General features: G+C 36.5%; 1 protein-coding gene and 2 pseudogenes across 1 annotated transcript; all 3 read right to left on the reverse strand.

Annotated features, from left to right (window-relative positions):
* Positions 1-735: 735 nt before the first annotated feature.
* On the reverse strand, positions 736-2,836 carry LOC148932909 (putative late blight resistance protein homolog R1B-17; annotated as a pseudogene).
* A 3,124-nt stretch (positions 2,837-5,960) lies between these two features.
* LOC125200144 (putative late blight resistance protein homolog R1B-12) lies at positions 5,961-8,948 on the reverse strand. The gene is made up of 2 exons (XM_089063643.1): positions 8,619-8,948; positions 5,961-8,291 (listed from the first exon to the last, which is right to left on the reverse strand). The coding sequence occupies exons 1-2, from the start codon at positions 8,946-8,948 to the stop codon at positions 5,961-5,963; spliced, it is 2,661 nt and encodes an 886-aa protein (XP_088919769.1).
* Positions 8,949-13,847: 4,899 nt separating this feature from the next.
* On the reverse strand, positions 13,848-16,102 carry LOC148932910 (putative late blight resistance protein homolog R1B-16; annotated as a pseudogene).

Raw genomic sequence — 16,102 nt, forward strand, 5'->3', positions numbered from 1 at the left:
TGTTTTAATCTCATATGTTCAAGTCTTAACGATATATATTCAAGCTTGGTGTCTCTATAATTAATGATTAGATGGGTCAGAATTTAAATAACATGATCAATAATTAGTCCAATGGCTTATGACCCAGTATTTCTTTGTAGTTTAACATAGATGGGCTAAGCGCATAACTCAAGTACTTAAATTAAAACATATGATTATAAAAAGGCCTTTAGCATATAGTCAAATATTACTTCTTCGCTGCGATCTTCGAGAGCTGATAATGTTTGCAAGGAATTAAGAAACACATGCCTTTTTGTAAAGAAGAAAGGAATTTATGATGCTTATGCAAATTAAATGAAGTAGGAAGGCTAACCTGTAAACCAAGTTGAGAGTCTAGCTACTGACTTCTCATCTCAAAAAGAAGAGTGGCAACGAACTCTAAAGGCAGATCGCGATCTCAAGTGATGAGCAGAAGTGACTGCTAAGGGATTGCACTCAACTAACTCAATTGTAGTTCTGACCATTGAGGGATGACGTTTCCAATCCAGTTGTTGTAATTTGTTGCAATGCCGTATGCTTAGGAGCTCAAGCCTTGGGAGGCTTACATTTTGAGATTTCCATCGCACCAAATTCGTGTTATCAATTACAAGTGTCTCAAGTTTCATAAAACACCTTGGATTTATATAGCACTCTGAACCTTGAAAGGCATAGTGTTTTAACTCGAGGTCCATAAGATTTGGTAGCAACAAACCAATCTCATTCATGTACTCCCATGGACACTCTAAGCCACTCAAATGCAACCTTACAAGAGAATTTGTCCAAAGTAGCATCAGAATTAGGTGTTAGTTAGTCTCTTCCCATGACATCAATATATTGTAGTTCTAGCATATCCCATATTTCGGTTGGCATATACGACACAACTCCACGTTTTCTAATGTTCATGTGGTTTGATAATCAGAGATTGAAGGTGAAGAAGATTGGATATGGAAACAGGGATCTCAGTGTATTGGCACCGGATATTTGTGATAAGGACCAAAACAAATGAGAGAACGAACAGTGGATGCACAATCACTTTTTATTTAATCATACACTTCTTTGAAGGAAAACAAAGTGTTGCAGTGGGCACACAATCGACGCTCATATTTCATAACATCAGCGCAGCTTTGTACAACATGCAAAAACTTAATCTTACTAGCTTCTCTTGCACAAATACTGCCAACAAGAATGTACACGAAATTATTTCTTTGAAAACCAAGATTCTAGATTTGTATCGAGTAAAAGAAGATGATACCAGTTAAAAAGCTTTGCCAAGCATTGGGCCATGAAATCACTTGTAGTTTCATTTCCAGTCGGTTCAAGAAACCCCTCAACAATCAATCGAGGGTTGATGCTGTCTATTTCGATATTACTATATGGAGGGAAAGCTCCCAAATAGAGGAATATCATTTTCAAATATTGAGGCAAGTAGTCATAGCTTGGGAAAAGTACCTCTGATATTTTATCATATGCATCCATGAAAACTGAGTTATGTTGCTTTTCAGCCACCTCAATCCAAAACTTTGGGGTCTTGTCTTCTTTGGATAGGAGCTCTGCTATTGTGACTATCATAAGTGGAAGACCTTCACATTTCTTGGAAATTTTCTCTCCCAATTTCTCAAGGAAAGAAGGGAAACCCTCTTCACCGAACACCTTCTGACTAAGTAATCTCTTACTTTCTTCTTTATTCAACAAGTGTAATGTAGCATGATCGGCACATTCTTCAATTGCTAGCCTGCTTGTAACCAAGATTCGAACGTTCTCTTATGGCAAGTTGTCCATCACTTGTGTGTCCCATTTCCATATATCATCAAACACAATGAGACATTTCTTATCCTTCAATCTCTCTTCCACGAGTCCAACTAATTTCGCGCAATCATCATCGTCTCCTTGGGTAAGCATGTTAGGATCTAGTTGAGCTAGAATGCATCGTCTCTATGCCTACTCTGACCCATGCTCGAAGCTCGAAATGCCTCTGAATTGATGGATCTTCAAATACTTTCTTCGCAATAGTAGTCTTTCCAACCCCTGCCATCCCAGTAACTAACAACCGATTCCCTTCATTTCCGATCAAATAATCCACGGCTCGTTCAAATTCAAGAGATAATCCAACCATCTCCGAGTTGATTCCACCAAAATCAATTCTCGAGGAAATAGGTTCGTCTTCTTCTTCAGACATATTAGTCAGTTCAATATTGTACTCCGCCTCCATGACCACCACCCTCTCCACGAAGCATCAACACTCTGCTTCAGACTCCAGAAATCTACAGAGTAAGAAGACAAGTGACTTGTTTCACTTTCGAGCTGTGGAAGAATCTGATCGGTGAAGTTGGATTCTAGCAAATCTTCGAATTCCCATACGACCTCTTTAATCCGTTCATCCAAATCATTCACCTTCGTCCTATCTTGCTGAAGCCGGTGTCCTCCAATTTCAGCAGAACTTTCTGCAAGCGACACATGGCAGTGTAGGCCTTCGCGGGCACTGTAAATTTTACGGAGAGGGCGCGAGGTAGAATTTTATACTTGAGATAAATCGCTGCAACATAAGCCACCATCAACCATTTGAAATATGAGATATGAAACACAGAAACCGGTGAAATCAGAAACGATTGTCGAATGCTCGGAATCGTGTAGTTCAGACAAACAGCTGCAGCATAAGCCACCATCACCACTTTGATGTATGAATGATCAAACATAGCACAATAGGAAGCGATGAACTGCTCGACTGTTGGATAGGGAGAAACCAGCGAAATACGAGACAATTGCATATAAAGCTTGATGTATTCTTGCGAGAAACAGATGCACCATAAGCCGCCGTGAATGATCAAGGAAGAGTAATGCTAAAATTGTTGGTGGTAGTGAAGATGGAGGAGTTGAAATTTTTAAAATGATTTTGCTAATAGCGTGTATTGACTATGATGATCCAATAATGCAAAAATAGTACTCCCTCCGTTTCATAATAATAGAGACATTTCATTTTGCGCACTCATTTTGAAAAAATAATTATAAATAGTTAAAGTGGAAAAAAAAGTAAAGTAAGATAGAGAATATTGTATATAAGACTCTTCTCTACAATATTCTCTCTCTTGCTTTACTTTTTCTCCACTTTAACTATTTATAATTATTTTTTCAAAATGAGTGCAGAAAATGAAATGTCTCTATTACTATCTATTACCATGTGGAACGGAGGGAGTAATATTTTTCAATAATATCGATTGGATCGGATCAGTCAATTGAATACTTATTTTAAAGTTGGTTATGGGAATTCTAATACTTAATCCGTACCTGCATTTCTCTGCAAAGTCAGCACTGCACATGATGTATCCATAATGTTCATATTTTTGGGTTAATCATAATATTTTAAAGGTGATTGACGTTTGGAATTGAATGATTAGTGGTAAAATGGGGTATATCCAAATTGCTATAGCATACACAAATTAAATATTCTACCCTATTTACAAGAAATTTGAGAAATTATAAATAATTTGAGATTTTGTGAAATTCTTGTAATGGATTGCAAACATTCTTTTCCTACTCGAATATTATGTGTGTAGGGATGAATATTTTTCTTATAACATAAAAATAGATTTTGAGACCTTAAGTTTTGTTTTAATTTTATGTTTGATACACTCCCTGTCAGCCAAAATGTTGTCCATGTTTAACTTGGCACGAATTTTTAAAAATATAAAGAAAAGTGAGTGGAAAAAGTCAGTGGACTATAGGTCCCATATTTATATATTGATTTTACAACAGAATGCGAGTGTAATGAGTTAGTGGAAAGTAGAGACCATTTACCAAGAATGGAAAAAAAGCAAAGTGGACAACATTTTGTGGACGAACCAAAATGGCAAAACTGGACAACATTTCACACACGGAGGGAGTATTTATTTAGTTTTTTTTCGTTTTAATTTTAATTGATTTCAAACTTTTTTATTAAAACAAAATATATTCATTTACTAGGAGTATCATTTCACGCCCTCTAACAAGCGGAGCGGAAACTAACAAGGGACGACGTTGCTGTTGGGGCTATTAATGTAACTAAATAAGGGGAAGAAAAAGGCCCAATTCAAGCTCTACTGAAGGCCCATCTCATCGGAGCTAGTGGTAAACTAAGTAAAAAATGAAAAAGTAGCCCGAAACTGATGGCTCGATGAGCCCGATGAGCTATCGAACATTTCGAATTAGGAATGAATTTTTCTAACCAAATTAATACCTATCGATTGACCCGCATCCTGAGAAGGGGTGATCCGAAACTTGATGGGCCGGCCCAATTGACATCCCTAGTTATGATATCGATATATCTCTTTTGGTCTACATGTTGTCTGGTATGGGAGTTAAATTATATCTTAGCCCGTATTTTACTCTCCAGGCTTGTTTAAGTTTTCATGTTTTGATTTGTTAAATAAACTCAGCAGATAGATGGATTAATCAGTCTATATTGAAAATTCTATTAAGATAACTAGATTATTATCTTATTGTCCTCAAATTTTTCACCCCTCTCATTTTGATTGAGATTTACTAAAGAGTCCTTTGGAGCAATCACAGTTTAAACTTTATTAAAAATTAATTTACCAAATATGGGGTTAAAGGATCTGTTTTATTTATCAAATATACAAACCATTCACTCAAGTCGTCTTATTCATATAAAACTATATATATAGAACTACATAATCTATCTTACTTTATTAACTAAACAATATTAAAAATTTCAATAATTTAAATTTTAAACCAGCTACCAAATGAGGCATAAAAGACTAAAAGAGTACATTAACATTCAAAACTGTTAAATTTCCGTGGAGACTATAATTTTAAATTGAATAAGCCACTTGAAAAGAAACCAAAAGACACAAGACAAAATAAAGAAGATTGTACACTTTAATACTCCCTCCATCCCGTTTTAGCAGACCCATTGACTTTTCTGCCTTCTTTTTGTAAAAATGATAAAAAATACTCCCTCCGTCGCGCTTAAGATGACACATTTTCCTTTTTAGTTTGTCCCAATTAAGATGACACATTTCCTTTTTTGGTAACTTTCTCTCTCCAATTAATACACTCAACCACTTTTTACACTCCTATTAAAATATTCATCTTTCTCTATCTCTCTACTTTAATACTTCCACCCACCTTCTCTTTCTTCAATTAAACATTTTAACCAATAACTCCTAAAACCCCGTGCCGACTAAGCAATGTGTCATCTTAGCCGGGACGGAGGTAGTAGTTAAAAAAGAAAAATGATAAATTAAGAGAGAAAATAATATAGAGAATGGTCTTATCTACATTATTATCTCTCTTACTTTACTATTTCTCCACTTTAACTATTTTTATCATTTTTACAAAAAAATGGCAGAAAAGTTAATGGGACTGCTAAAGCCGGACGGAGGGAGTATTAATCTAAACACACATATATTTAACAAAAGGTATACATTAAACCTCAAAAGAAGATAAAACCAACATTCATTGCAAAAGAAAAAACAAAACAGTGAGTAGGAAACATCCAAGAACGGATGAAGGAGTCAATCAACAAAGTTTCAAGGAAGTAGAAGTTTAATTGCAGAAAAAAGATGGCACGTGTCTCATTGTCTTTCAACACCAACATGAAACATCATACTAAACAAATCCATCAACTATACTCACATATCTGGTTCAAGCTTTCTTCATATAAGGATTTGCACCTCACGCTGAAGAATATGAAGCAAATTTATTATCAAATCGACTCACGTTCTACGTTGAAGTAAGGCCTCCAACGAGGAGTCAAAAACACTTCTCCACTCCAATCTTCGGAAGCCGATAATGTTTTGAAAGGAAGCTTGGTGCAACTGCATCTTCACCACAAGCACAAGCATTTTAGTTGAGAAAGAAATGAGTTGATGAGGTGTGTGCAAATTAAATGAAGTAGGAAATCTAACCTCTTAACCAAGCATAGAGTCTGCCTATGACTTCTCATCTCAAAAAGAAGAGTAGCAATGAACATTAAGGTGAGGTCTTAATTGCTCGGAAAAAGCGACAACTGAAGGACTGCACTCAACCAATTCAATTGTAGGCTTTGTGACCTTTGACGGATCACAAGTCCAATCGACTTGTCGTAATTTGTAGCAATGCCTTATACTTAGGAGTTCAAGCATTGGGAGGCTTCCACGCTGAGGTCTCAATCGCACCAAATCGGTATCTTCAATAACAAGTGTCTCAAGTTTCAAAAAATACCCTGATTCAATATTCCATTCTGGTCCATGAAAGGCATAGTGAAGTAACCTGAGGTTTCTAAGATTTGGTAGCAGCGAACCAATGTCATTCATGTGCTTCCAAGGACATCCTAAGCCACTCAGTGCCAAAACTGCAAGACTTGATGGGAACATTAAAAGAGGAACTATAGACTGATACCTCATGTCAGGGTTCGTTAATATATATGAAAGTAGTACCAACTTGTGGAGTTCCTTTGAGATATATTCCAATCCACTCAATGGGTTTATATCATCGTCATCATCATAAGGCTTCAACTCCATCATAATTTCTAACATCCTTAAATTAGGGATTCTCTTGAGATTTTCTCTAATGCAACTCTTGGCACTAACACCAAAAAGACTAGAGAGTTTTTCCAAAGTAGCATCAGACTTGGGGGTCGGTAGGTCTCTTCCGGAGATACTAATATGTTGTAGCTCTTGCATGTCCCATATTACCATCGGCACGTATAACGGAGCCCCACGCTTTTTAATGTTTATATGTGGATGGATAGTCAATGTTTGAAGGTGAAAGAGGTTGGATATGGAAATAGGGATCTCTCCATTGCAAGTTAGGGCAAGATAATTTAGACAGACTAGTTTCATAATATCAAGTGGGATATGGTAAAATCGGACTTCAAGAGCATCAAATACCCTGAGCAACTTGAAATCCATATCATGTATTGGCACCGGATATTGGTGGTAAGGACCCAAACAAAGGATAGAGCGGGCAGTAGATGCACAAGTACTTTTTATTGAATCACACACTTGTTTGAAGGCAAATAAAGTGTTATGATGGGCACACAACCGCCGCTGGCCTTTCATATCATCATCGCAACTTTGTAAAACATGCAAAAACTTGATCTTACTAGCTTCTTTCTTACACACGTGTTGCCAACACGAATGCACCCGAAACTCCCTCTTTGAGAACCAAGATTCTACATTTGATTCATGTATAATAACAAGATTATACAATTGAGAAAGAATTTTCAAGCCAATGCCTATAAATTCTTCCAAAGTTTCATTTCCAATCGATTCAAGAAACCCTTCAGCTCCCAACCGACGGAAGAGATCGGCTATGTTAATATCACAATATGGAGGGCTAGATCCCATATAGAGAAAAAGCATTTTGAAATATTGAGGTAAATAGTCATAGCTTGGGAAAAATACCTCTGAGATTTGATTATATGCATCCACAAAAACTGAATTATGTTGTTTTTCAGCTACCTCAGTCCAGTATTCTGGGGTCTTTTCTTCTTCCGACAGGAGCTCTGCAACTATGACTATCATAAGTGGAAGACCTTCACATTTTTCGGCGATTTTCTCTCCTTTTTTCTCAAGGCTAAGAGGGAAACCCTCTTCACCGAACACCTTCTCACAAAGTAATTTCTTACTTTCTTCTTCATTCAACAAGCGTACAACTTGACTTGGAGATTCTTCCATTCTTAGCCTGCTCGTAAGCAAGATTCGAACATTCTTGTCTGGCAAGATACCCATTAGTTGTGTGTCCCATTCCCATACATCATCCAACACAATGAGACATTTCTTATCCTTCAATATGTCTTCCACGACTCCATCTAATTTCAGGTCATCATCATCGTCTCCTTGGGTAAGCATTTGGTCTTGAGTGTTGGGATCAACTTGAGCCAGAACGCCTCGTATTACATCATTCGGTTCACATTTTCTGCCCACTTTGACCCATGCTCGAAGCTCAAAATGTCCCTGAATCAATGGATCGTCAAATATTTTCTTAGCCAAAGTTGTCTTCCCAATTCCTGCCATCCCAGTAATTGCAAAGCAATTCTCTTCTTTTTCTGCAAGAAGATAATCCCTGACTTGTTCAAATTCTTCAGTTAATCCAACCATATACGAGCCGATTCCACCAAACTCGATTCTCGAGGAAATAGGTTCGCCTTCTTCCTCAGGCATATTCAGCAGTGCAACATCGTACTCCACCGCCATCGCTGTCACTCTAATGACAAATCGATCAATACTTTGTTTCAGACTGTGCAGATCCACCAAGAAAGCCAAGCGATCTTTGGGCCTGAGACTTGGAAGATTCTGATGGATGAACTGTCGCATATATAGCAGCTTATTATACAACTCTTTATCCTCCCTATACTCCTCTTCCTCCTCCTCCTCCGCCTCCTTATACTCCGCATCATCATTATCATTATCCTCCTCCCGCCCCTCCTTATACTCCTCCTCCGCCTCCATATACTCCTCATCATTGTCATTATCCTCCTCCCGCTCCTCCTCCTTAAACTCCTCCCCGGCCTCCTTATACTCCTCATCATCCTCATCCTCTTCATCATTATCATTATCCTCCTCCTCCGCATCCTTATACTCCTCCTCATCCTCATTATCCTCCTCCTCCATCTTCGTCACTTCAGCACTCTTTCGGTGACTCTGCAGATCTCCATAGAAAGACAAGTGATCTGTCTCGACTTGTGGAAGGATCTGATCGTAGATATGGGATTCGAGTAAATCTTCAAAATCCCACACAGCCTCTTTGATTTGTTCATCCAAAGCATTCACCTTCGTCCTGATCTTGATGTACCCGGTCTTCTCCAATTTTTTGAGAACTGTCTGCAGGTCACACACAGCCTCATAGGCCGGTCTTAAGATACGACCAGTAGGAATCACAAAAAGGCGAGGCGATTCTACGATAAATTGAATCGTATTTTTCAGAGAAATCACTGCACCGTAAGCCGACATCACTAGACTGAAATTGGAGGTGTTGATAGAGTGGGATGAATCGGTGATGGTGGTTGGAGGTTTTGAAATTGTGTTTTGCTAATAACGTGTATCGACTGACGATACCATATTGGACGCCATAAACTCACCTGAAATATTATTTTTCAATTATATTCCATAGTTTGAGATTGGTCATCAATTATATAATTGATGATGGATGTATGTATATACTCCCTCCGGTCTCCATTAAATGTCCCATATTTGACTGGTGCTGGTTTGAAAGAAATTGTTTGACTTTGTAAAGGAAAGTGGATAGAAAAAATTAGTGTAATATAGACCCACTTTTGTATAATAGTTTTATAATAATTGTGAGTAGAATAAGTTATTGAAAAGTGAGGTCCATTTACTAAAATTAAGAAAAATGAAATGGGACATTTAATGGGGACTGCAGGGTGTATACGATATGTCAACTTCGTTCATACAAATATGAAATTTTAAAGATGCACGGATATTAATGTACAACTGATAAAGTAAGAAATAGAAATAACGTCTATGCGAATATATCTTAACTATGATTGCTTTCATAAAAATATAGACATTTTCCTTTTCTGTCTGTTCCATAAAATTAGTTTATTTTCATTTATTGAAAGTTCTTCCCAACTCATTACCATACATACATCAATTTATTTATAACTTATACAACTAGAGCTTACCATTAAACACTAATAATAATATGGGTCTCATTATCTACTAACACTATTTTAACTAGTCTTCGCATCATCTCTCTTACTTTACCAATTAAAGTATATATTAATTCTCGTGTTGTCTCGAATATCTCTATTTTTATAGGACGAATGAAGTATCTCCATATGTTTACTATTGTGAGCAGTTCTCTATATTATGATTATCGATGCATAGAGTTGTTCTAGTTTTCCCATTGTAAACTAGGCAGCCAATAATTATATAGTCAAACCATTGGTTCGGCATCGCCCCCAAACCTAGGTACTTACCTATAGTAATGAGCTAGGTAAACAATCATGTGTTCATCTCTATTATATTCATGATTAATTGCTTTTATTTCCAACAGCGTCCATGTATGATTTTTCTACTTTCATGTTAAATTCAATTTTGCAAGAAAAAAATCATCATGTAATAATAAGAGAATAAATACCAAATACCTGATATCTTTGGCTGATTTACAAAGCTAGAAAAAAGACCTATGATAAAATTTCATAATTTTTCTAGCAATTTTTAATTTATATACCTATTCAATTATTGAAGTTAACGATTATCACCACCATACCTACTCAATTATTGAATCCAACGATCAACATTGCTAATACAAAACTAATTTAAGGAAGGCCGGCTGCGGAAATAACATTTTTCCACAGAAAAGACATATTTCATAGAAAAATATTTGTTTTATACACATTTAATTTGTTGAAGACATGTTCAACTTTTGGTGTTTGTTTGATCATATATGAACTTATATTTAACGAATTTTTGGCATCTAAAACCAAATAAGACAATATAGTTTAAGAAAAAGTCAGTATTTATATACTAGGAATATTAATATTAGATACAAATATATTTGTATGGATTTTTTCAATGAAAATACTTAAACAAAAAATCAATTAGTTATTTGCCAAAAGATTTATTTATCCAATAACTAGAGTAAAATGTGGATGTATAGCCAGAAAGCGTATAGCAAAAATTGTTTATTTGCATAAAGATATAGTAATTTGGTAATATCAAAATAAATTTAATTCTTTTATAATACAGTCCCTATTATTTGGAGTCTTTAGCATTATTTCTCAACCCAATAGCCAAATCAAATGATATGTTAAGATAGCCCAGAGTTTGAGTAACTTTGATCAATAATTTGTTCAGTGGGCTATGTTTATTTATGTTAGTTTAAGGCTAAGACTAAGTTTATTATGTTAGTTTAAGGCTAAGACTGGAGTTGTCAACTGGGCCGCCTGAGAACTATTTCTATACTCCCTCTCTCTATCCCTTAAAATTTAGCACCATTTAACCCGACACGAGTTTTAAGAAATATAATAAAAAGTGAATTGAAAAAATTAATGGTATGTGGATCATACTTTTGTATATTAATGTTAAAATAAAATGTGAGTGGAAATGATTAAGTTAAATGTACGATAAAAATGAAAAATGACAAATTTTTAAGGACGAATGAAAACGGAAATAAGTGACAAATTTTCATGAACATATGAGTATTTTGCAAATTTGATTGATGGGTTGTGACCTAATATTTGACCTTGAGAGCCTCCATAAGGGGAGTAGGGACGCCCTATTGCCATGCCCCTGCCCTCGCCATGTCATCATTTTGTTTTTGGCACCGACCTAAAACTTTTATAATGCGACGCCCGACCTCTAACATTTTATATTATTTATTGTTTTGTTCTTAAAATTAAAATATGAGTAGATCATATATTAACATAAAAAATTGAAATTTCTTCATTTTAAAAAAAAAAGTTATAAATCCTAGAAATTGAAAAATTAAAAAACCTAAAATTTGAAAAATTGAAGAAGTTTGTCAATCTTGGAAATCGTTGGAGTATGACTAAACTTCCTCGATCTTGGTGGATATAAATCCACGGTCGTGGTATAGACGAAGCAGCGGTTGCCGTGAAACGAGCATCTCGTTATCTACTTTTGTTTGGATTGTAGGCATGACCTCCTCCATGACATTATTCATATGTAGCTAAATCAAGGATATTCTCATTCGGATCATATCCATTTTTCTAGAGAGAAATTGTGCAAGAGATTGTTTGTAAAATGAACGTGAATTGTGGTTCTATAATTGTATTTATAGAGTTTTGAATTTGATAAAAAAAATTATTAATTAAATACTCACCCCACACCCTAAAAACCATCCTCCCCCACCCGCGCCTCTCTCCAGCCCAGTCACGACGCCCGATGTGACACTGAGCGCGCCGGGACTCCCTCTTCACCCACCCGATGTGGGTGCATGATGTGTGTATATAGGTAACAATGAAAAATAATTGCCTAGCCAATTCAAACCCAAATTTGCACTCATCTAGAAAATGAGATGCTTTAATACTAGTAGATTTTCATGATCGAATGACATTGCATAGAATGTATGTAGTCAGTGCATGAGATAACTAATATGCTCAACCAAAAAGTCCATGCGATGAAAAAATGAAATAACTACACCAAAATTCTATAGGAAAAAAAAGATCATAACAAACCACAAATTCCTTCTTTCTCTGCTTATTCAATGTATAACAAATCACAAAGTACTCTTGGGAAACAACTGGGAAGAATAGAGAAGGAAATAAACTCTAGTTTTTATCATCCAAATTCACCTGCTAAATACGTAAAGAAACTCATAGTTAGCACCAGGGACGGAGATAGAATAGGCCAAGCCACTGCTGCAGCGGGGGCTTGGCCGATGCCGTCCTCTTAGAATCGGATGTAGTGTTTACAGAGATAGAATAGCTTGAGAGAGAAGATAATGAAGAAATAAAGAAGAGAGGGAAGAGAAACACGTTGTTGAATAAATAGGAGTAGACGAGTCATATAAATTATGATCTCTGTAACAGACAGCATTTAAATCCTATTTCTTGTTTTGTGTGTTTAGGAATATATTACTATATTTGTTCTTTTGAAAAATGTTTTAATATCAATCTGTACAATTTAAAATTTTATAATTTTTATTTATATCAGAACAGTATTATATGAATCCATTTATTTATTAATATTTTGTAATTTTATTATTTTTATTTGTATAATAACATTATTGATTAGTATTTTTTAAGCAATTATTCATCTCATATTTTATTTTTGGTCTATATGCCTATACATATTCATTTACTATTTTTCATTAATTTTAATAAATAAATTTCACATTCTACTCATTAATTACTCCTGTTTATAAAATTACTTATATAGAAGACACATATTTGTCTAATATTTTTCTTTTTTACTATATTTTTAATACTATTACAAACGAGTCAAAGTAATCGTAAATGAACAATACGAGGCATCGCGCACTTTGGTGTATTTATAGTGAAATTTCAGCACCGGCTTATTTCAATTTCTAGTTCCGTCCCTGGTTAGCACATAACTCGAATACTGAAACTAAAGCATACCTTAAAGGCCTTCAACAAGTAGTCAAGCATCACTTCTTCACTGCAATCTTCAAGAGCTGATCATGTTATGCAACTCCATCTTCATAACAAGCACATGCATTTTAGTTAAGAAATAAATGAATTGATGATGTTTGTGCACATTAAGTGAAGTAGGAAGGCTAACCTGTCAATCAAGTTGAGAGTAAAGTCACTGCTTTTAATCTCAAAAAGTAGAGTGGCAACGAACTCTTTAAGAGAGATTTCGGTCCTAGTTGTTTGGCAAAAATGACGACTGAGGGATTGCAGTCAACTAATTCAATTGTAGTTTGGACCATTGAGTAATCACACGTCCAATAGAGTTGTTGTAGTTTGTAGCAATGTTGTATGCTTAGTAGCGTAAGCATTGGGAGGCTTCCATCTTGAGATCTCCACCACACCAAATCAGTGTCTTCAATTACAAGTGTCTCAAGTTTCAAAAAAAGACCCTAGTTCTATATTCCATTCTGAGCCTCGAAAGGCATAGTGTTCTAAACTAAGCTTCCTAAGATTTGGTAGTTGTGAACCAATATCATTCATGTGCTTCCATGGACACCCTGAGCCACTCAAATGCAACCTTGTCAAACTTGATGGGAACATTGAAAGAGGAACCATAAAATCATCCTTCATATTGGGGTTCATTACTTGATATCTCAATAGTTCCAACTTCTGGAGTTTCTCTGAGATATATCCGAGAACCCTCGCTAGGTTGTTAACATCGTTGTCATCGTAAGGCTTCAACTCCATAATAATTCCTAACTGATTTAAATTAGGGATCTTTTCGAAAATTTCTCTAGTGCAACTTTTTGCACTCACACCAAAAATACAAGATAATTTTTCCAAAGTAGCATCAGAATTAGGGGTTGGTAGTTCTCTTCCTGTGACCTCAATACATACCAGTTCATGCATGTCCCACATTTCTGCCGGCATATACAATACAACTCCACACTTTCTAATGTTCAAATGCGCTTTTATAATCAAGGTTCGAAGATGAAGAAGGTTGGATATGGAAACAGGGATCTCTAAGTTGCAAGTTAAAGCAAGGTACTGTAAACAAACCAAGTTCATAATTTCTAGTGGGATATGGTAAAATCGAACTTTAACGGCATCCAGTACCCTAAGCAACTTGAGATCCATGTCATGTATTGGCACCGGATATTGTTGGTAAGGACCAAGAAAAAGGAGAGAACGGGCAATGGGTGCACAGTCACTTTTTATTGAATCACACACTTTTTAAAAATAAAGTGTTGAAATGAGCACACAATCGGCGTTGGTCTTTCATGAAATCATCGCAGCTTTGTAAAACATGCAAAAACATGATCCTACTAGCTTCTTTCTTGCATACATATTGATAGCAAGAATGCACACGAAAGTCTTTCATAGAAAACCAAGATTCGCTTGGTTCTACGTCTAATAGAACAAGATTATACGTGGAAGCTAGTTTTGTAGAGCAATGGACAAAGAAATCAAACAAAGTTGCAACCTCAAGCGGTTCAAGAAACCCTTCCGCAGTCAACAGATAAAGGAGGTTTTGTTTGTCGATATTACTATATGGAGGGAAAGCTCCCATATAGAGGAAAAACATTTTCAAATATTGAGGTAAGTAATCGTAGCTTGGGAATAGTACCTCTGATATTTGATTATATGAATCCATGAAGATTGAATTATGTTGTTTTTGGGCTACCTCAGTCCAGAATTCTGCGGTCGTGACTAGCATAAGTGGAAGACCTTCACATTTTTTTGCAATCTTCTCTCCCAATTTCTTTAGGTGAGGAGGAAAGCTCACTTCACCAAACACCCAAACACCTTCTCACTAAGTAATTTATTACTTTCATCTTCATTCAACAAGCAAACTAGAGCATCATTTCCGCATTCTTCAATTGCGATCCTGCTTGTAACCAGGATTCGGACATTCTCTTCCGCCAAGTACTTATCCATCACTCGCGTGTCCCATTCCCATACATCATCGAACACGATGAGACATTTCTTATGCATCAATCTCTCTTTCAAGAGTCCAACTAATTTCTCATCATCTTCGTCTCCTTGGGTAAGCATTTGGTTGCGAGTGTTGGGATCCACTTGAGCTAAAATGCATCGCAATGATTCATTTAATTCACATTTTCTGCCCACCTTAACCCATGCTCGAAGCTCAAAATGTCTCTTAATCGATAGATCCTCAAATACATTCTTAGCGAGAGTTGTCTTTCCAACTCATAACCGATTCCCCTCATCTTTGATCAGATAATCCCTGACCTGTTCAAGTAGGTCAGACGATCCAACCATCGTTGAGTTGATTCCACCAAAATCAATTCTTGAGGAAATAAGTTCGTCTTCTTCTTCAGGCATATTCGCCAGTTCTATCCCGTACTCCGCCTCCATCACTGCTACCCTCTCGAAGAACAAATCAACACTCTGTGCTAGACTCTGCAGATCGACAGAGAAAGAAAAGTGACCTTCGAGTTGTGGAAGAATCTGTTGATACACATGAGATTCGAGTAAATCTTCGAATTCCCATACGGCCTCTTTGATCCGTTCGTCCAAATCATTCACCTTCGTCTTGTTCCTTCTGCAGCTCGTCTCGTCCAACTTAAGCAGAGCCTTCTGCAAGTGACACGTGGCGTAGTAGGCCTTGACCAGCACCGAGAATTTCGCATAGAAGGCGCCTGGTAGAATACGCCGCATCTTATACCTGTGGCTGTGATAAGTCGCTGCAACATAAGCCATCATCACCCATTTGAAATACGAGATATGAAACACATAAACCAGCCAAATCGGAAACAATTGTTGAATGCTCGGAACCGTGTAGTTCAGACAGACCGCTGCAACATAAGCCGCCGCCGCCACTTTGAAATATGAATTACTATCAAACACGGCGTAAAAGAGACCAGCCAAATGATCGACTATTGGAAAGGTAGGAACCCCCCAAATGCGAGACGATCGTAGAATAAGGGTGATTGTATTCTTGAGAGAAACCGCTGCACCATAAGCCGCCATCAACGATCAAGGAAGATTATGCTGCTGCAA

Source organism: Salvia hispanica, chromosome 2 (assembly GCF_029641045.1).
Source record: "Salvia hispanica isolate PSC_SH4W2 chromosome 2, Shi_PSC_v1, whole genome shotgun sequence".
In the NCBI taxonomy this organism is placed as follows: Eukaryota; Viridiplantae; Streptophyta; class Magnoliopsida; order Lamiales; family Lamiaceae; genus Salvia; species Salvia hispanica.

Coding starts and splice junctions, on each gene's coding strand:
- LOC125200144 (XM_089063643.1), bottom strand. CDS start 8,948: ATGTCGGCTTACGGTGCAGTGATTTCTCTGAAAAATACGATTCAATTT. Junction 8,292..8,618: donor GTCACCGAAAGAGTGCTGAA/GTGACGAAGATG, acceptor TTCATCCATCAG/AATCTTCCAAGTCTCAGGCC.